Source organism: Culex pipiens, chromosome 3, assembly GCF_016801865.2.
Source record: "Culex pipiens pallens isolate TS chromosome 3, TS_CPP_V2, whole genome shotgun sequence".
Classification (NCBI taxonomy): Eukaryota; Metazoa; Arthropoda; class Insecta; order Diptera; family Culicidae; genus Culex; species Culex pipiens.
The window spans coordinates 124974455-124995999 of NC_068939.1; the positions used below are offsets into that span (position 1 = coordinate 124974455).

General features: G+C 37.3%; 4 protein-coding genes across 4 annotated transcripts; 1 reads left to right on the plus strand and 3 right to left on the minus strand.

The window, feature by feature from the left end:
• Positions 1 to 81: 81 nt before the first annotated feature.
• LOC120412987 (COMM domain-containing protein 4) lies at positions 82 to 10501 on the plus strand. The gene is made up of 3 exons (XM_039573637.2): positions 82 to 217; positions 9745 to 9888; positions 9970 to 10501. The coding sequence occupies exons 1-3, from the start codon at positions 215 to 217 to the stop codon at positions 10435 to 10437; spliced, it is 615 nt and encodes a 204-aa protein (XP_039429571.1). The 5' UTR covers positions 82 to 214; the 3' UTR covers positions 10438 to 10501.
• LOC120412986 (leucokinins-like) lies at positions 1243 to 5147 on the minus strand. The gene is made up of 2 exons (XM_039573636.2): positions 4720 to 5147; positions 1243 to 1836 (listed from the first exon to the last, which is right to left on the minus strand). Exons 1-2 carry the CDS (start codon positions 5027 to 5029, stop codon positions 1418 to 1420), a joined length of 729 nt encoding a protein of 242 aa, XP_039429570.1. The 5' UTR covers positions 5030 to 5147; the 3' UTR covers positions 1243 to 1417.
• A 5120-nt stretch (positions 10502 to 15621) lies between the features above and the next one.
• LOC120412994 (uncharacterized) lies at positions 15622 to 16547 on the minus strand. Its single transcript, XM_039573645.2, has 3 exons — positions 16227 to 16547; positions 16078 to 16167; positions 15622 to 16010 (listed from the first exon to the last, which is right to left on the minus strand). The coding sequence occupies exons 1-3, from the start codon at positions 16503 to 16505 to the stop codon at positions 15705 to 15707; spliced, it is 675 nt and encodes a 224-aa protein (XP_039429579.1). The 5' UTR covers positions 16506 to 16547; the 3' UTR covers positions 15622 to 15704.
• Positions 16548 to 16682: 135 nt separating this feature from the next.
• LOC120412997 (uncharacterized) lies at positions 16683 to 21415 on the minus strand. Its single transcript, XM_039573648.2, has 4 exons — positions 21139 to 21415; positions 20867 to 21076; positions 20615 to 20704; positions 16683 to 16981 (listed from the first exon to the last, which is right to left on the minus strand). The coding sequence occupies exons 1-4, from the start codon at positions 21163 to 21165 to the stop codon at positions 16832 to 16834; spliced, it is 477 nt and encodes a 158-aa protein (XP_039429582.1). The 5' UTR covers positions 21166 to 21415; the 3' UTR covers positions 16683 to 16831.
• Positions 21416 to 21545: the final 130 nt, after the last annotated feature.

Genomic DNA, 21545 nt, shown 5'->3' on the forward strand with positions numbered 1-21545 from the left:
TTATGGGGGTGAACGATGAAAAAACATCGCATTGCCTGTTGAAAATGCTGGCAACACTTCGTTTATTATTGTTTTGATTCGCGGTTTGAGATTGAAACGATTGAATCCTCCCAAATTTATAAGTGATTTTTAAACTATGAAATAATAGTATGATAAAGTAATAAAATTCAATTGGTTTATGAAGTTCTGAGGAAGCCTTGTCCACCAATCAACAATGGTGAGTCAATTGAATATTTTTCTCGAATATTTAGGGTTCTGAAAACAAGTGTTTATGCCACTTCACCAATTTTTATTATTTATTGGAAAAGTTATTAAAAAAGAGGATCTATTTCAATGTGTTTTTGCAATTAGTTGCATAAACTACTTTATGGGTTTTTTAAACTACATTTTACATTAAACCAAGATAGGTATGTTCCGGCCAGATCTGATTTTTAGAAAGCAGAGACGGGCCGGAAGTAATGTTTGATAAAACTTTAAAAAACACCAATAAAAATTTTTTACAAAGTAGTTTTGCAAATAATATTATTTATTTTTTGAAAGAAAGTTAAAGGAAACTTTGACAAAAAAGTTCTATTGTATCAACATCATTGCTAACATAGAATTATAGCTTCTTTAGTTGATGCAGTGATGAGAATTGGTCGAACGGCTTAGAGTGATTAAAATGGGTATATTTCCCCTAGTTTTTAGATTCAAGTTCCCCAGACACAACAATCTAAATTCCAATAACGCATAATTGGTGTTGTTTTGCAATAATAACTTTTATTAAAAGTTAGTAAGGATTGCGATTTTTTATGCTTTACTAAGGTTCCAATACGTTACAAAATATTTTTATTATTTCAGTTATGATACATATATGAGCATGTACAGATACCAATTCATTGTTTTTTTCAATATTAAACTTTATAAAAATATATTATTTTCTTCAAGTTTGTTGACAATTTCCTTTCTTAATTTTTGAAAAATATTTGCAACGAACTTTATATCCAGAATGATGAATTTGCTTATACTCTAAACAAAATTTTGGGACTTGATTTTAAGTTACAACAAAACTAGCCTGAAAAATTAATGTATTGAATTTAAATGATAGAAAAAATCATAATTCATAGTACAAAAGAAGCCCATTTTTCCGTAGATCAAAATTTGCTCGAAATCACATCCTGAACATCGCGAAAAAATCGAATTTTATTTAGTAAGAAGAATTTCAATGAAGGCATTTCTTTCAAACTACATCGTACTCAACACTCAACCCTTGGTGGGGGCTTAATATGCTCGTTTATTATACATTGTACGCCTATGAATGAAACTGGAACATGCACTGACAACTGATGTTTGGGTATTTATTGCAAGGAAATAGACTCAACGGGCTTCGGCCACACTTCCCCGAAGGGAACGCGACGGACTCTTTCTAACATCGGACTTAAAAGTCCTGCACATCGCCGGAGCTGCGCTTGCCACCCCACGAGTGGAACGGATTCCGGATGACGATCTTGGGCTGGCGGTGGACCCGTCCGGACACCCGTTTGCCACCCCACGGGTAGAACACGTTGTTGCGCTTTCCGCCCCAGGAGAAGAACTTTTGCTTCGATACGTATTTGCTGCGTTTTTGGGCACCGGAAGTGCTGGACGAGGAGTACCGTGGATCGCAGATCAGTTCCAGATTGTCCAGGATGATGGCGTTCATCGTGGGATCGCCCAACTGGTGCGTCAGACAGTTGAAAGCGTCCTTGGCACTCTTGCTGCACGTTGAGTTGGACGGGGATTTTTGAGGCGATTGGTCATCGTCGTCTTCATCGTCATTTTGGACATGTTCTTGGGTATTGTGGAAGTCGTTGTTATCTGAAGAAACAAATCACATTTAGATCTTTAAAAAGTATTCTGTTTAAAACAACATATTTTTATTTGTAAAATTAAACAAATAAAAGGCCATGCCCGTTTTTTAAAAGCTAATTAGGATATAAAAAAATCTCACGAGTTAATTTTGTGCACGGGTTCAGATCTTGATGGTGTGTTGTTTATATAGAGCAGGTTTTGCCCAACCTTTTTGGCTAAATTTTCACATTTTTGATCGTCAAAATTACAATTTTTAATTTTTTCTGATATAGAGCAATTCCAGCTCAAATCAGTAATTTGCCTGATACTTTTGTACCCGACCATCTCCGATTTCAATGAAACTTTTTAGACATGTTATCTTAGGCATATATAAGCCATTTTTGTGTATATGGAGCCAATTGTACTCGAAAATTACATTTGAGAAGGGCGTAAGTAATTTAAATATTTTTGTATTTTGTAACTTAAAAATTACTGTAACTCAAAGCCGTTGCATCGTATCAAAAAGTGGTCAAAACAAACTTGTAGGAAATTGGACGGGCTTTCTGAAAAAATACACTGAAAGTAAAATACACGCCACATCCATGAGATTTTCAATTTTTAAGTTTTTAGTTAAATTTGAAGGTGATGTCACGATTTGTTTTCGTTCAACATTTTTGAGGAAATAGCCTAAGATGTTACAAAAAGACTCACGAAAAATGCAGGATGATATGTCTCTCCTAAAAAAATACAAAAATCATTTACTAAAACTGTTATTTTGAAAAATGGTCAAATCGTAAAAAAATTCAAAAACCTATAGGGGGAATCGATTTCTCAGACAATTTTACCTAAAAGTCTCGATATTGACCATTGTCCTATGTTCAATCGTTGTGAAAATACAGCGGTTTAAAAAATAAAAATGTTGAAAAATTCGGTTTTTATGGTTTTATGCAATTTCTAAATGACAGACTTGATTCTTCAGTCTCGAAAATATTTTTACCGAAAAGCTCGTCAAATTTCCTATAAGTTGGCCTTTAACAGCATTTGAATTGGATGTATAGGCTTACCGATATGACCTCAGTTACATTGCTCATATCTGAGAATAGTATTTTTTTTCAGTGTGGTAGAAACCTGGATAGTAAAAAAGCTTACGTAAATATTAAAACGCGTCATTCATTTATTCCAAAGTGATTTATTAACACCTAAACTCCCAAGCTCGAGAAAAAGGGGGAATTTCCATAAAAATATAAATATAATATAATATCCATGTAAGAAGGGAGAATTTTTCTCAAGCTTGGGAGTTTAGGGGATAAATACACGGACACCAACCCAATGAGTTTCACTGAAAAATCCAATTTAAAAGCTCTTCGATTTCCGTGAATCTTTGTCCTTAGGGGTAATTTTGGTCCCTGATCACGAATCCGAGATCCATTTTTCGATATCTCGTGATGGTGGGGCTATACGACGTCTTTTATTTTTCTGGATTTTCACAAAGACACGTTTATTAGTGATTTGTAGCTCGAAATCGTGAAGAGATATAAATTTGGTGTCACAGGGAGTTTTGTTTAAAATTGGACACCCGATTTGATGGCATACTCAAAATTACCAAAAAAAAGATGAAAAAATAGTATCAAAATCGCTGCCATTTCCCGTTACTCAACTGTCAAAAATCGAGAGACATGTCATTATGGTAAATTTTACTGTAATTTTCGAATCTTCAATATCCAAGAGTAGTGTTTCTTTTTGATTTAGAACAATATTTTTAATTAAAAAATGCGGGTTTGTTCTAACTTTTTAGAGCGTACCAATGTTTTACAAAGAGTAGAGCAGACAAAAAAAATATATGTACAAACATAAGGGGTTTGAATGTATTTTCACATGTTTTCAGAATTTTACGAAAAAGTTTTATGAAATGTTGATGATTTCTTTCATTTTTGACCAGACCCCTAAAACTCAATTGTTTTTTTTAAAGTATTTTTTTTTGGAAAGTTCAGCAAATTTTGCTTAATATTGACGCTTTGTACGTTTATTGTGGCTCATGCTATGCTCAAATGCGGAGATTTTTCCAAAAAAAAAGAAGCAACCCAGATACTGCCGCAACAAACGTCTGTAAGGCCATTCTTAAGGCAAATTTGCTGACTTTCCGAACACGATTGATTTTTAGGAGTTAAAACTTCTAAAAACTGGTCAAAAATGGTAAATTCATCACTTTTTCAAAAAACTTTTTCGTAGAATTCTGGTAACTCGTGAAGAATGCAAACATGCAAACCCCTTATGTTCATACTCCATTTTTTGTTGTTTTGGTCTGCTTTACAACTTTGTAGAACATTGATACACTCTAAAAAGTAATCCTGCAAAATAAAAAAAAACACGTAATTTTAAAATGACAGTTTTTGTTCTAAATGAAAAAATTACCTCGCTTAGTTTTTACAGATTCGAAAAAAACAATAAATTTACCATAAAATGACATATCAATTTCTGAACAATTTTTTTTTCAAACGTAAGAAACTCCATAGCATACAAGACCTGTTTTTATAAACTCCGGATATGAGTGCTGAAAAGTTCCCGAAGAAAAAAAAACCGTTGAAACTTCCGACGGTGGCGACTGGGATTGAAATCCAGGCCTGCTGGGGTGAGAGGCAATCACGCTTACCGCTACTCCACCGACCCTTTTTATTTTTGAAGTAAGGTTTGAAACATTTTGTTATACTTTGGACACTAAATCACCCATGAAATGCGTTAGAATACGCGTTTGCTTATTCCTATTTTTTGTTGGTTGGTGCAGTAATCCTTAACAATTTTGCAACTTTTATTGAAGTTGTTGGTTTTCGGTGTCTTATCCCGGAAATGCAACAGTTCGAACACTGCATACACATGCTTTCAAACAACACACACATCACAAATCACACTCACTTTTCCCATCCCCAACCGCGTTCTCCATCCCGTCAAACTCCTCAGGCGGCTGCTGTTTGAGGTTTTTATTCCACTCGTACACCGCGCACACGTCGTCCAGCAGCAGAAATCGGTCCAGCACGTACTTCCGGTACCGCTCGAGCAGTATCTCCGAGATGACGTTCTGCCTGCTAGTCCACTCACAGCCGTTGATAATCCTGGCCAGTTCATCACTACCATCACTTCCGCCGTCCTGCTGCTGGTCCTGGTCGAGGGCCAGTACCGTTCCGGCCACCACCGTCAGAACCAGGTGCAACACTATTCGAGGCATGTCTCTGTGGGACTTCTTTTTCTTCGGGATTGCTGTTTTTAAACGAAATCGAATCTCACATGTCTCACGTGCAACGGTTTTATCCCAACTGACGGAGTTGACCGTTGCGGCGTGTCCTTTTATAAGCCAACAGCCTCCGAAATCGGCGGCGCGCCTGGTCACTCAGGTGGAACCCTTTACCTGTGTACTACAAGTACTTTTCGACCAACCCACCCACTCTGGGGCTTCTTCGTCCTCGCGTCGAAACGACTTCTTCCGAGCATATAAACTCATTAAATTATGCTCAACAGCTCTGAAAAGAAGACGCAGGCAAGAGCAGAGCACGCTTCATTTAAATGAGTCGAGACCATTTGAGAAACCAATTTTCGTCCGTCCATGAAAGAGTTGAGGAGCGGCAAAAGGTGTCGTCAAAGAGGTCCTTTTTGCGCGCGCAATCAAACGCCGTTCGGCCGTAAAGTAATTGATGAATGGTGTTATATCCCACTCCTACTCATAAGATGAAGCTGGCAGTAAGTAAGCACGCGCCAGTCAGTCAACGAGTGATGCGATGATGGCCAGTTGGAGAATTTTGAATGATTGCAGCGAATAATTTTGACGCGTGCGGGGGAGTTTTGAGCGTGCGGCACGCCGTTGATTGACGTGGATGAGAAGAGGGCGCTACGTGAGGTGAAAACTTTTCATTTAATGAAATTTTAGTGAAATTTGGGAACGGAGTTGGGGAAGATCGGTTACTTGAGAACCTTTCATATCTATCGGATATAACCCTGCTGAAAACTTTTGACTAACCTTCTTCATGTCGCGAACATATCGGGAATGATTGTTTTGACATGTGCTAAATAAATGCAAGACTCTAACCGATACTGCTGAGTCTTTTTGAAACACGTTGCTCACGTTAAAATAGCAATTTTATACATGACAACATCATCTGGCCTTATTTGTTATTGCTGATAACTTGCTCATAACTTTTGAACGGATTATCAGAGTTTCAACACTTTCCATAATTGGAAATAACTGCTTTAATTTTTTTTAATGGATGTATTAATCATGAATTAGCAAATTTAAAGTCAATACAGAAAAATATCGCATATCTAAATCAACAAAACGGAATAAACGCTAAACGTCAAAGCACCCTTTTTCATAACTACCAAAAGTTTTTGTGGAATTAGGTTTTACGCCGACTCGGTTTTGAGGTTAGAAATTTGACAGCTTGGCTGCACTGTTTACATTTTTTGCACGTGTGTCTCTGTAAAAATGTGCGTGCGTAAAACCTAATTGAGAAGAATCCAGCTTGATTGAACGGAAAATTTTGTTGATTATATCCAACAAAATTTTTGTTGGATCAAACTTCTTCGCACAAGCTGATCGTACACAAATTTGTTTCTGCGTGTACCATGCTTCTCCATAACTAGAAATATGTTTTCAGTACATTTTGCTGGAGACGCATGGTGCTTCAACCAATGTTTCGAAACCTGATTTAAAAAAACATCAGAATTTCGTTGACGAACATTAGGGTGGTCCAAATCCGGGCTTCTTCGGCACTACCCCCTAGAATCAAAGATTGGGCCATCACTAGGCTAAATTTCAAATTGAGCTTATTCTGACCATGGGAACCCCTCCCTCAAATCGCTAGATGTTTGTATGGGAAAAATCGTTTCTATTTTTTTTAATAGTAGAAGTTATTCATTTTTTTTTAATTAGTGCCCATGTTTGTCCACTTTTGAAAAAAATATTTTTGAAAAGCTGATAAAATTCTCTATATTTTGCTTTTGTGAACTTTGTTGATACGACCCTTAGTTGCTGAGATATTGCCATACAAAGATTTAAAAACAGGAAAATTGTTTTTTTCTAGGTAGAGCGTCCAATTTCCCGGGAATACAAAATTCCCGGAAACCTGGAAATTTTCAACCAATTTCCCGGAAATTCCAAGGAAATTTTAAATTTATTTAAAATTAATCGGATCCCGCTTCTGATTTATATTTTGCAAAAAAAATTGTATAGAACAGCAACTTTAATCTAAATGAGTGTAAGGAATCATTGATGGTTCAACTGCTTGTAAAAAATCATACAACTTTAAATAAAATATACAAATTCTAATGTAATATGCTGCCTTTGAAATCGTACCAAGTAAACAAAAATCGTTCGTATTTTTTGTTGTGAAGTATTATTGTTTAAATCAAGGTGTTTGAAAATTGAGTAAGATCCACTTTTGCATGAAATCACAAAGCAAAGTTGTCAAATATTTTAGCGAGTTTTTAAATATGTTTGCATTTTTTGGAAACCTTTCATATGATACGATGTTGTTTTTTATGGTTTCATTTATGGTATAGTTTTTGTAACAGGTATATAGTTTTTGTAACAGGTATTACTTAGCTTAAAAGAATTTTTATTGTGCAAAAAGTGGTTTAAATTAAACAATACATGTTTTTCATGATTAACTTTCTTACGCCCTTTCTTACAGACTGTAATTTCTCGAATACTATTAAACAATTTCTTCTTGCACAACCTTCTTTGAAAAAATATCAATTCAATTTCCATCAAACTTGGTCAAAGTAAACAAAAACGTTCAAAAATATCTCAATTTTGATCTAATATAAAAAAAATGTTAAAAAAGGTTACCAAAAATAAAATAGTTTATTTTCATTCCATAATAGCGTTATTTTTGTTGCCCAACAAATAAGTTAGGTCTATTCCCAGTTGTGAATGCTTCAGAAATAAATGTTATCTGAATCAAACCTTGACATGCAATTTACATACAAGCTTATTAGTTTAATATGAACAGTCGATTGAAATGAATAAAATGAAATATGGTTCTTTCATTAATTTTTGGTTCAAAATATTGGTGCCAAAAAGTTAGGAAAATTTATACAACATCCGCTTGAATTTCGGGAATTCCCGGGAAATTTGTAACGGAAAATATTTTTTTTCGGAAAATCCCGGGATTTTTTTTCCCGGGACGGGAACTTGGACGCTCTATTTCTAAGTCTAACTCAAACAACCCACCATTTTCTAATGTCGATATCTCAGCATAATGGTCCAATTTTCAATGTTAAAATAAGAATAATATTTAAAAATGGCGTTATATTGAATTAAATTAAATTGAATGTTTGGCCCTTTTAAAATGATAATCTTGATTTAAAAAAAATGATAATTTTTTTTCGAAAAGATCAGAAAATTTCACGAATGTCAAAATCGGACACTTAGTTGCTGATATATCGTCATTAGGAAATGGTGGGTTGTTTGGGTGAGACTTAGAAAAAATCAATTTTCCTGTTTTTAATCTTTGCATGGCAATATCTCAGCAACTAAGGGTCGTATCAACAAAGTTCAAAAAACGCAAAATATAGAGAATTTTCTCAGCCTTTCAAAAATATTTTTTTCAAGAGTGGGTGAACATGGGCACTAATTTAAAAAAAAATAACTGCTAAAAAAAAAGTTACCTGAATGTGGCTTTAACTTGAAAACGGTGCACTTTATCAAAATTTCACTAATGTATTCTTTGATTGCAAATTTGATTTTACATCGAAAACTGAAGTGGAAATTTTGTTTCTACCAGTATTTCGATTTTAAAAAAAAATCAGTATTGATTCAAAAATGTATAACTCGGTCAAAGATTTTTTGCCCATTCTGGAAATTTCTGAAAAGTTGGCATTTGATGTCCCCTAAAACATATCAGAAAATAAAAAAAAATAAAAATAGTGTTTTTTGCAAATCAAGTTTTAGTGACAAAAAGTTAAATTAAAAATCACCATATGTGTATCATATTTTTTCAGTGTAGTCTTTATCCATACCTACAACTTAGCCGAAGACACCAAATCGATTTGGTGTCTTAGGCAAAGTTGAAAGAGATCTAATCAAGGATCTAATCAGAAAAAAAATGTACTTAAAAAATGTTTATTATATCATCAACAGAAAGTCTATTTCCCAAAATTCGTATTTTTTTTTGAGTATTTTGAGAGAACAAAAACCGCAATTAGTTTCTGAGATATTGGTACTAAAACGAGAATTAGAAAACTTAAATTTTCTGTCATTCGCTGTCTGTTGAGATTTTTTTTTTATTTTCTGAAAAATATATTTCAATCATGGACAGTAGGTATTTAAAAATAATAATCGAAAAACGTTCGTCAGTTATAATTAAACTTTAAGTGGTTCATCAGGGTTCATTCGGGTTCATCTTGAAAACGTGGCAATTTATCAAAAAATCTGTGTAGTACTTTTTGATTGCAAATTTAATTTTACATTCAAAACTGAAGTAACAAAAAATCTTAGGCTCAAAAGTTGAGATTTTGTGGCCCCTGAAAACATTATATCAGAAAAGTGGTAAAATTATACATTTTCAGAGGTAAAATTACAATTTTTTTCTGAATTAAAAATTGTACTCCTTCCAAGATGTAATATCACTATGAATTATTTACTGTGTTATTCTTGTGACATTTACGCAAACGTGGGCAGTATGTGCCTTCAAAATACTTTAAAAACGTACCTTAAACGGGTGAAAGTAAAACAATATTGGCAATCATAAAGGGAAAACGACCAACGATTCCTGCCAAATCACAGCCACGATGCTGCCCTTGTCCCAGTTTTTGATTCCATCATAACTTTTTCGGGGCCACTGGAAATCAATTAGACTGCTAAATAATTAAAATGTTCATTATCGTGTACCTGGAACACTAAACAGCGGATGAATTGTTACCTTAACACGGGTCATTTCCTTTCAGAAATTTCGCTTCTGCGGAGAGGGTGACTGCCCGGACTGGGTGCTGGCGGAGATCCATTCCAACCTGGCCGTGCTGGGGGTGGAACAGCTTGCCGAGGTGGCCCAACATGTCGCCAAATGCATCGCGGGCGGCGAAGAGGTTCCGGTAGGTTTGCACTACTCAACAGTTGTGTGGGTTAATGAGTCGCTTAATAGATGGGTTGTTGGCCTCTCTGTCTCGTTTCAGGAAGATAAAGTTCGGGCCATTTTTGGAATCACCAAGGGAACGATGGACTCTCCGAAAGCGGCCTTCGCCTGTATCCGGTTTCTGCTGGTAAGTGCGGCCCGTTTTAGCACGGAAAGTTCCGTTTTTGGTACGGAACTTCAGCAGCTTGGACTGCCCAAAGATCACACCACGGTCATGTGTCGTGTGCTCGAAGAATACGTGGGTCAAATCCGGACCAAACTCCGGCAGTCTAGTTTGACCATAAATGAGCTGGAAAACGTCACCAGCAGCATTCCGGAAAACACAATAGATTGCGTCCAGCTGCAGTTGGGAATCAAAAATGAAATCATCAACGGTGTCCCCCAGCGAACGACCCACGCGGTCAACATAAATCGTTGCGACGTTCCGGTTCTGTTGAAGGAACTTAAAACTATTAAGGCCATTATGGACGGGTACGATTACGAAGCCAAACACAGCGAGCTCAAGTGAGATTGAATGCGTCCACAAAGGTCCATCTGGGAGAATAAAGATTTGTGGAGTTGATAATTGGAAAGAACCGCTTATTGCTTCCTGGCCGATGTCTTATGTCTTATGCCGAAAGCCTTTTGAGTTTGTGTTTGCAATCTAAAATCTACAAGGATTATAATGCTCTTTTTCATTATGGCAAAATGCTCTGTACAATACAATTATTATTTTACAAATGAATTTTAAGATTCATGATTTTTTCAACAACGCATTAACAAATCAGAAAATTTCGATCATTTTTATTTTTACAAAACATTATTTACTCAAACATTTCGACTGAAAATATGGTAAACCACAATTAATTCAATTCAAATCAATTCATGTTTATTTGTTGTACTAATCAGAATACAATTTGCTTAACTAATAACAGAATGCAGAGTTTTGGAGATCCTTACAACTACAAATTAATTCAAATATAATCAGTTGGATGAAATAAATTCAGTTTCAGTCGGTTAAGCAAGAGCAGAAAAAACTTTCTAAAATAACTGCTACTATTACTATGGAAAGAGAAGGAGGATAGGAAAGCTTAAATATATATCACAGAAAAAAAAACAGTTCGTTACTGAAGGCGAAGACTGTTCCACAGTGTGTGAGCTTGCACCTATGCAGGGCATAGGTACTTCCCCATCAGCTCTTGCAGCGCGAAGAACTGCTCCAGCTTGTTTCGGCAAGTGTTGAGTCGCGTATACATGTCCCTCGCAAGGGAGAGGAATTCGGTGAGGGTGAATAAATCACCATCACTGTTGCTGTCCGGGTTGGACCGTTTGCGGTAGCCGCCACGCTGGCGTAAGTACGCCCGAATCCAGGAGGATTCGTTTGACGGGGTTCGGTCGAGGGTTGACCTGTCGAAGGCTTTTTTAAATTGTCCGAGACTGGACTAAATTTTCATTCACCTTTGCCAACATTAAAAAAAACACTGATTCTCATCGCACAACACTTCACACGGAAACCTTTTTCGCATTTCTCTAAATTGATTTAGAATATTTAATATTCTTTAAAAGTCACTGTAAAATAAGCACCTTCAACCTGAGGTGCTTATAATAAGCACCGAAAAAAAAACTGAGGGCAGGTGGCATCTAAAGCACAGCACCCTTGACTTTTTACAAAACTGGGTGGCTAAGTTCGTTCCCTGCCAGCGCCTCGAGGTAGGTCTTCCTAGCGGTGCACCCGCGGTAATTGGCCGTGTGGTTACCCTCACAGTTAGCACACTTCACGTTCCGCTTGTTCTGCTCGGCTTGGTTGTCCTTTCCCAGGGATGCTTTCTTGGGCAGCGTGCATGCAGCCGTGAGGTGGGCTGCGCTGCACTTGACACACTTCGGCGCCAAAGTGCAGTTCCGGGAACCGTGTCCAAAACGTTGGCATCGGTGACATTGGGCAGCATCGGAAGGCCGCTTGCTGAAGTATCTCCAGCTCACCATGAATCCTTCCAACGATTTAACTTTGCGCAGGTCCTGGATCTTAATGGAACCGCGTTCGAAGTACAGCAGCCAGAGAATCTGGTCTCCGACCTCGGTTACCTTATGCGAGAGCCCTTTAGCTTCTCGCGGAAATTTTTTTTTTTTTTCGCGAGAATTACATCCACGAATTCTTTGGGTGGCACTAGGATGGAGAACCCAGTCACCACTACCTTGACCGGAAGGTTTTCCGGCGAATCATGCGTGTAGTACAGAATGTTTGCATCTTTCAGCGTTTTCTGCACTTTCTCGAAACGCGGACGATCTCGCGTGATGATGTTTACGGACGACTTGTTGATACCTGGGTCGATCGGAGAGAATCTTCTGTCTCATTTTACACGCTATCTCGCGAGTTTTCCTTTCTGCTCTTACAACCGCAAGCTTATGGAGGTGGCTCGCACTGACAGCGGCTCGACATCCTCTCCGCTTGCCTTAGGTTGATACGCATGAGGTATTGACAGTCGGCATCCGCTAATGCTCCCTCGATTTCAACAGCCGGGCGACCAGGCACTGTAATCGGTGGCATTTTTTTGTTCGATTTTTTCCCCTTTTGCTCCCCCGCGGTGGAGGTGCCCTTAGCCTGCGACGGTGTAGTAGTAACGCCATCGCCACCACTGATGTCGTCGGCGTCGTCTTCATTGTTGTCATCAGACAACACAGCGAATCCGTTTGAGGTTGGAACCGTCGTCGAGGATGTTCCCGGTTTGTTGGTGGACAATCCACTGGTTCCAGGTTGATCCGGTTTACCGAGTGCCACCGATCCACGCGTTCGTACGGGCCGCGTACGGGCAGGTACGAAGTTGGATGGCAGCTTCAGCAGGTTTGTTGACCGTTTCGAGCCAGACGATGAGGTTTTTCCGATGCTGCCAAAACGATTTTTCGAAAGTTAATTACTTTGAGGGAAAAAATCATAAAAATATGGCGTGTTCGGGAAAGTTGTTCAACATTTATTGAAGATCATACATCCAAGAAAAGATAAGGTTCGGACAATAAGTACGCAAATAGTACAATTAGAGGATTGAAATAGTTACTTTTCTCCATACATTTTTACGTTTTACCTGTACAAACATAAATGGTCAGATTGAGTTCAAATGTAGAATTTAGCCTTGTAAATCTATGATTTCATGGGATACCCGGATTTGGACCACCCTAGAGTTCATTTATTAGCCTTCTAGATATTTGTAGAGCTTGTCAAAATGAACATTTTATCTTAAAAAAAAAAAAAAATACATGTAAACAGAGATTTTTGATTTTTTTGAAAAAGTCAGAAAACATTCATTATATAATTGAATTTGCAATAAATAAAAAAAGTTTCACAGTTTCCGAATTATAATTTCTTCTGAAGTGATTTTTTGAAAAAAAAATGGGTCCAGCAATTAAATCTCGGTTGTACAAAATGATGAGATTTTCTTTCAGCTGGTTGAAACTATATAGTCAGACCAATATTTTTGGAATTTGAAAAGATTAATTTAAATAAAAAAGAAATGGTTATGACTCAAAAACGGTGCACTTTATAAAAGAAATCCCAATACTTTTCGATTGCATACTCATTTTTTTTCGGAGCATTCGCATTCGCATGGAGATGGTGATCGATCTAAGCGGGTTGCAAACTGGATTTCGTCATATATATGTGATGGTAATCACAATCGTTTTCAACTGAAATCGAGTGATAAATAGCTCAATAAGAAGTGAGCAAGCCAGTTTCTATCAAAAGTTTTGCAAAATTAATTGTTTAAATAGTGAAAATCAGCAAATTGGATGGAGTTAGGAGCGAGTGCTTAACCTGCCAAACATACGAGAATTTCCCCTAGTTGAAGATTTTTTACGAATCTCATTCACTGTAAAAAATAGTGAAAATTTGAAAGGTTGAATATTACCTCTTTTATGATGTAATTTTACCTCAATTAAGACTGAAAATGCGACATTACACCAGAAAAGAAGTGAAATTACACATTTTTAGAGGTAAAATTACACATTTTTGCTGACATAGAAGATGTACCCCTTCCCAGATGTAATATTACGATGATATTTTTTCTATGTTGTTGGCACCACTGAAATTAATTAATTTCGCTTTGTTTACATACATTGGTCTTCTACCAAAACTTACATTTTTCGTCGTTTGACGTTACACCTGCAAGTGTACACAGCAAATAAAGTAGTAATCCAGCTGCGTGTAAAAGGCCTGGGTGTGATATAATTTTTGCATTATTTTATGAAATTCTGTGTAATATTACACCCTGAAATATGTAGCCCATCAGTATGGGAAACCTACTTGACCGAAATTTCAAGCTGATATATACGTTTATCCTTTCAATTTTTCATCGGTCTGATGGCCGAGCGGGCTAAGGCGCCAGTCCTTACTGTTGGTGCTGGGTTTGAGTCCCGTCGGTTGCAACTTTTTTTTGTGTTTACAAACATTGTGCATGCAGCGTGTAATATTAAGTGTCTTTTTTGACGAAGGTGATGTGCATGCTTTTGCATGCGATTTTACCATCGGATTTTTTGCTGTGTAGTAGTGAAATCCTTGTTCCGCCTTATAATCCAGATTATATTTTTTTGAATTTCATTTTACCGATCTTTCGTGCACGAGAGAAGAGAGCCATGTTGCCTTCCGATTTTTTCTCTTCATAAGCGTGATTTTTTTTTTCTCTTGATGACGATTTTTCCATCGCTATTAAAGTTAAAGTCACTACACCCAAACGGCGGTCGCATGATTGTGATGCATGGCGGTATGAAAGTATATCAGAATCTGCATGAAAACTGTCCTCATGCATTTTTTGCGATATAGGGGTATGACATTTTTGCCCGTTACCGACAATTATCGACATTACCAACGGCTTTTTGGTTGTATTTCACAAAAAAAAAACCCTTAACAGAATGGGGATTGAACCACGAACTTCTTGGTTATTGATCCGACACGCTACCACCGCGCCATGGACGCTTGATGAAATTTGAGTGAAAAAGCACCAACATATTCTTCTCTTTGGAGTGTTGCTCGTTGACGGGCCAGCATTATATGTGTTGGTGAGAACTGCAGATCGCTGAAATGTTTACACGCGGGCAAAAATGATCTACGGGCTTGCTGCAAAAAATGTTATAAAATGTGACATTTTCTGCAGCAAATCCACTGTTGCAGATTTTTAGATATATTTTTCCTTTGGGTGTAGTTTTATTTTTAAATCTATAACTTGGTCTCAATTGTAAAACAGTCTTTATGCTCTATAGCTCAAAAGTTGGAACTATTTGCATAAATGTCCCATATGAATTTTATTCAATTTTGAGTTACTGATGCAGTCTGGTTCTAACAATTCGTGCTTGCCATTTCATTAGGGCACATAACTTTTTTTGACAAGAGTGTGTCCCTTTCACACCTTATGTAAACTGTCATTCGAGTGAAAGGGATACACTATTTACACTGTTTACAAAAGTTATGTGCCCTTTTGAAATGTTAGGCTCCAATTGTGTCACTGAAAAAAAAAATCATTTTTGAAATTGATGGGGAACGGAAAAGGAAAGAAAAACATAACTCGAAGTCACCATATTTGTTTGCTGTTGACGTCAGTTAGTGCTCCAAACAGCTAATCCACTTCTGCTCTAGATGTACTTCATCATCAGCTCACTGAAAGCCAGGAATTGCAGCATCTTGTACCGGCAGTATGTACAAATACAAGACAAACAAACTTAAACAAACATCTCGAAGCAAAGATAATCTAGTTTATTGCACACAACTACTATCTTTCACGCGTAAGTTTAACTCAATTATATTATGCAACATTCCTACGCCGGAACCAGCGACACCATGCTCGAGCTCGCACTCAAGGCCGCCACACTAGCTGCACCCGACGCACTGGCACTGGAATTCGCACTGCTCGAACTCGAACTGCTCACACTGCTGGGATAACCCTTGAGGTCGGCCGCACCCAGCACATCGCGCGTATCGCGGAACGGTTCCAGCGTGTGCAGCACCTTCTTGTAGATTCGCTTCAGGTACAGACACAGCACGTGATCGCACCACGTCCCATACTCGGTGTAGTACTTGAGGCTGCGCCGGTAAAAGTCCAACTTGAGCAGACCGGCCTTCATCTGTAGGGAGGAGGGAGTTGGGGGTATTAGTAGGTTGGGGGTTGGAAGGATATTTAGCTGATCCTACCTCACAGTACCGGACCTCATTGAGCTTGGCCGGAGTGTGATGCACCGTGTAGTAATGCTTGAGGAGGTCGATCGAATTCTTGAAGATTCTCTAGAAGATTGTTTATTGTTCAATTACTGTTTGAAGACACTTGTTAGAATTAGACTTACATTACAGCACTTGATCTCCACCGTCGGCAGGTTGATCGGTCGCAGATAGTCGGTCGTAACCGTTGTGTACTTGTACAGCAGCTCGATAAGTCGTTCCTCGACCTCCCACAGATAAATCATAAACTCCTGATCGCACAGATCCCACGTCTCGACAATGCTATCGTAGTGCTCCAAGAAGTACTTTGTTTCGACGATAAAGTTGTACACCAGCTTCCAATTGGCCACGTCCTCCGGGGTCTTGGCACTCCGTCTGTACATAATCGTGTCCTCTAGGATCATTTTGCCTTCTTTGCGGTAGCAGCTCAAAATGGTAACTGAATCGAATCGTTCGTTGATTTCAAAAAAACCGCGATCGCGATCATCGCCAATCGATTGGTCGAAGGTTACATAAGGTCACGAAAGGCTTCGGGAAAAGTGTCATCTCGTGCGCCGAAAACAAAAAAAAAACATCCTTCGTACTTTTAATTAGGAACTTATTTATTGTCCAACACGTGTTCGACTTACATATTTACAACCCGTTCGTACCATCACGTTCATACCGTACATAGAGAGTTAAATTAAATGTATATTTGGTAAAGAGTAATTAACCTAAGTATCTAACGAATCTACAGCGCAAACGTGTCCAACGTAATCATTATCTTCTTCAGGATCTTCTTCAGATACAGACACAGATAACGATCGGCGACCGTTCCGTACTGCAGGTACTCGTTTACCCTTCGGTTGAAGAACGCTAGTTTGAGTAGTGCCGATTTAAGCTGAAAGTGGAGAGTAGATAAACAGATGACGATGGTTAGTTGATTTAAATCAAAACAACAGAAACATTGTAATCTCTGTGCGTTTTCGCTAATCGACTTTTTTTTTAATTGGGTGATGAATCTTTGGTTTCCCTTTGTCAAATAAAGCCATTTCTCATAATTAGGTTTTCCATGCAGGTCTTAACACAATTTTGAAGGCTGGTCATTAGGGTGCCCAGAGAAAATGACCCTCTACTCTACAAGCGGAAAACGTTTTGGTTAAGATTTAGTTTTTAGTTGACGAAAAAATGTTTTTCATACAAAATAGACTTTTTTAAATCGCTAATAACTTTTCAGGATCGAGTTTTACAGGTTTGTTAAGTTCTTCAAAGTTGTAAAGCATTATATTTTTAATGAGAATCTCACTTTTGAAAATATTTGGATAGAAGTAGCGCACCGTGCAGACCAAACCGTAAGAAAATTGGGGTTCCCATATTTTTTTTTCGATTTTTCCTATCCAAACTTTACCTTTGAATATCAATGGGTAAATGTTGACCGATTTTGCTCATATTTGGCCGGGCTCTGGGCCCAATTTTGCTCATATTAGCCCAAGGAACAATATTCAGTTTGTCGAGGTTTTGAGAAAAAGTCCCATATTCTGGGCACCCTACTGGTAATACAAAATGGGTATGTGAAAATATGTTTTTTTATCTTGAGGAGGAATTTTTTGATCGATTGGTGTCTTAGCAACGCTGTTTGTTAAACAAAACTGTTACCAAAGTTGTACTGCCGTTCTACGCATAATTGTCCCATGTTCAAAAAAGTGCATCTGAGAAAAACGCGATTGAGATTTTTCGATCGATTTCTGTGTTTCTACGCATAATTGTCCCGTGGGTTCTTATTCGTCCTATGTGTCCCCAATCGCCCCAGTTAGTAGTTTATCACTCTTATTTATGATCCTCTTGCTATACAGTATGTAAACAAGACTCAATGCTTCGTATAACTAATGATTTCGTGAAAGAAAATACTTGGTGGGACAATTATGCGTAGAAGTGTAACGATGGGACAAACAGACTTGGTGTTGTTTTTGATGAGTTTCCGAACAAAGTACTAGATTTTATGGGTTTTTCGAAATGTATACGACAAAATAAACAAATGTCTAAAGGTCAAAATCGTCAAAAAATGACATGGGACAATTATGCTTAGAACGGCAGTGTAGGAATCTTCAGAAAAAAAGTTACATGAAAAAAATATGATAAGGAATTTAAAAAAAAAAGTTACACGGATAAAAATGTATAATCAGGAAGTTTAGGAAAAAAAGTTACACGAAAAAAAAAACACGATTTTTGTTTAAAATTAACTTTTCTAATACCATAATTTCAAATTAACACTATGCTCTTGAAGTTTTTTTTTGGGAAAATCGTCAAAATGTATGGAGAAAAAAAAATGTCTACCTGTAGAGGGCGTAATTGGTGGCGTAATCAGCCATGCCAGATATACAGGTAAATCTGTATTTTACAGATTTTTCGATCCCAAAAATCTCAAAAATCTGTATTTACAGATTTTTAAAAATTGATTATATTAAAAAATTTCAACAATTTTGTAATTAAATTATGTTTCAATAAGATTAAAAAACTAAAAAAAAAAGTATAAAAATTTAAATAACGAGCCATGGTTTCAACATTTCAATGAAAAGAAATTGTTTTAAAATGCATTATACATCTGTCCAGTTGTTTTCCCAACATCAGTTTCCAAAATATCTAAGTATTGACAAAAAAATATTTTTTTGCGAAAAATAAAATTTTGGAATTTCATAAAAATTCAAAACATTTTTAAACAAGCCCAAACATGCTAAATATGATTATCAATGCAGAAAAATGCATTTTAGATTGTTTTCAGTTGATTAGACTAATATTTTCATGGAAATTTTGAAGTTTTTTGGAAAAATATTTTTTTGCCCCCTGATTTTTCAAACCATTTTTGAAGGGGGGGGGGGGGGGGGAGAGCGATATAAATTTTGAAAAATATTTGCAACGGCCTTATGAACTCATGAAAATATTTTTTACATCTTTTTTCGGTTTAAAAATAACCTTTCAGTGCTCCACTTGATTAAAAACGCAAAAATTAACGTTATAATTTACAAAAGATTCTAGAAAAATCAATAAAAATGCAGTTTTAACACTCTAACGCCCAGAGCTGTTTGCCTATCGTAAAAATAGTAAATGGCTAAATTTTGGTACAATAATGCAGGAAATACTTTACTTTGACCCACCAACATCGAATTGGTGCAAAAAAGTTGAATTTGAAGTGGTGCACCAGAGCACCATCAGGAAGATGAGCAACTTTTTTTTAAACCACAAAATCTCGTTTTCTTCAAATCTATTGATTCATTTGTTTGAAAACGATTCGAAATGTGTTAAAAACTACTTATTCTTTGCTGTAAGACCATATTTCTGAAGTATTAACTACAAATTCTAAAATCTCTGCATTTTTCAGGTTTCTTTGATTAGCTCATTCAAAACCCACAAACAACAATTTTCATGAAAAATGAGGAAAATAATAAAACTATCGGTCTAATAACAATCTTTTGTCTTGTTTATGAATAGTCAAAACGTTTATAAACTTTTGTTTTGATAAACATAAGCTTTTTTCAGTAATTTAGAAAAAAGTGCTCCTAAATATTTAGTTGCTCATATGCATAGGTGGTGCTCTGGTGCACCAAATGAAAAAGGTTGAAAAACACTTAAAACCGATCCAAACTCACAATGTTATTCACAGGGGTTCTTGTCCAAGGTTCAAATTATAGCAAAACAGTTTTTGTTTCATAAAATTTTGTGTTTGGTAATTTTTACGGGCTTTCGAAAACAGGTCTTATTTATTTCCCTAAAATTGGCCCATTTTTGTTTACATTTCACACTGTAACTTTGCTTGTGCTTAACCAAATTTGATGAAATTTAGGGAGATGTTAGTATACATTCTACATGAACACCTGCAGCTTAAAGCACCATGAAAAGTTGTGTCAGTTCCGAGATATTTGAGTTCAAAGTTTTGGTGCTCTGGAGTAACCATGGGCGGGAGAGGGTTAAGCAGAAAAATTTTAACCTTTGTAAAAAACAGCATTTTTGCAATTCAATGAATCGTCTCTGCGGTAAACTTTACACAGTAGGCCTGGCCTGGGATATATTTTAATGTAAGGGTGTACTGTTAGTAATGACAAGCAGAATGGTATGCATCAAATAATCTTTTACATTCACCAGGATCCCCTAAATATTATCAGAGCTTAGAGATTGTTATATAAATACGGAAATTCTATATGAGAGGCGAAACTAAAAAAAAAAATTACCCAAAACTGGTCCGCGGTTCGTTAGCTCAAATTAACAGACACTTATTTTTTTTATTTGGCCTTAAGTGTGATTTTAAATTTTTAAATTTAAGCAATCTGTAGCATGCTCAAATTATGAAATATCTTGATGAAACTCGCAGAAACGATAGAAAGACCAATTTAAAACCAAGTGAGACGACTTTCGAAAAAAATGTCGTGTTTACATGTGTGCTCCTGCCACAACCGATCGAGCTTATATTTGGGATTCGCATAGTAAACCTAAGAGATCATTCCCCAAAATGCCCCCCCAAAAAAAAGTATCATTCCATTACCTCGCAATTGTCCTGTTCCTCGTGTCCCGACTTCTTGTGACGACACGAATTGTGGTGCAGCCGCAGATCCTTGACGCTGTGAAACTCTGTCTGTAAACCGAATCGAAAGAAGGGGGTCGGACATAAATAGCTTGTTTAGTTTTGTCTTGTTGGCACCAGCTTTCAGGAAGATAAAAATACCATTCCACGAAAGTCGATCAAGATCAAGGCATTGATCAGTCGATCGATCTTCGAGCTATTTTCGACACCTACCCCGCAGCACTGCAGCTTGAAGAAGTGCTCGTGCTCCCGCGAGCCGACGCCGTCCAACGAGAGCGTCGTGAACCGAGCCAGCAGCTGCGTCACGCCCTCGTGGATCTCGATCAGGTAGTAGAGGAAAAAGTTCCCCGACAGGTCCCAGTGGCTGATGATCGTGTCGAACTCGTCCAGGAAGTACTTGGTCTCGGAGATGAACTTCACAACCTGGAGAAAGGAAGGGGAGGCTTAGAAGAACCTCTTCCGGAATGACCCCCAGAAGTACTCACATCTTTATTCTGAATAAGTTGCTGCATTTTGAAGTATCAGGATCGATCCACCTATTTGCTCTGCGAAGTTGATCTTTTCCAAACAGTCAAGTAGAAAACAACAACCGCAACGTAGTCCGGGATTTTTTTTTTGTTCAGCAAAAACTGTGGATCTTGGGAACACTGGCCCTGTCTCTAGGTATTGGAACGTGATGGGGTTCGAACGGAAGCTAGACTCGAACTGCACCAGATGGTTCGGCGGTGCTGACGAAGAAAACTTTTCACTTCCTTTCGTCGGTCGGATCTCGAACCAAGTTTGGCGGCGGTCGTGGACGGAAGTCTTGACGGTCATGATCACGATATGTTACGTGACGACTTTTGGCAATGGTTCGAGACTTTGGTTTGTGGCTTTCGGAATGTGTCGGACG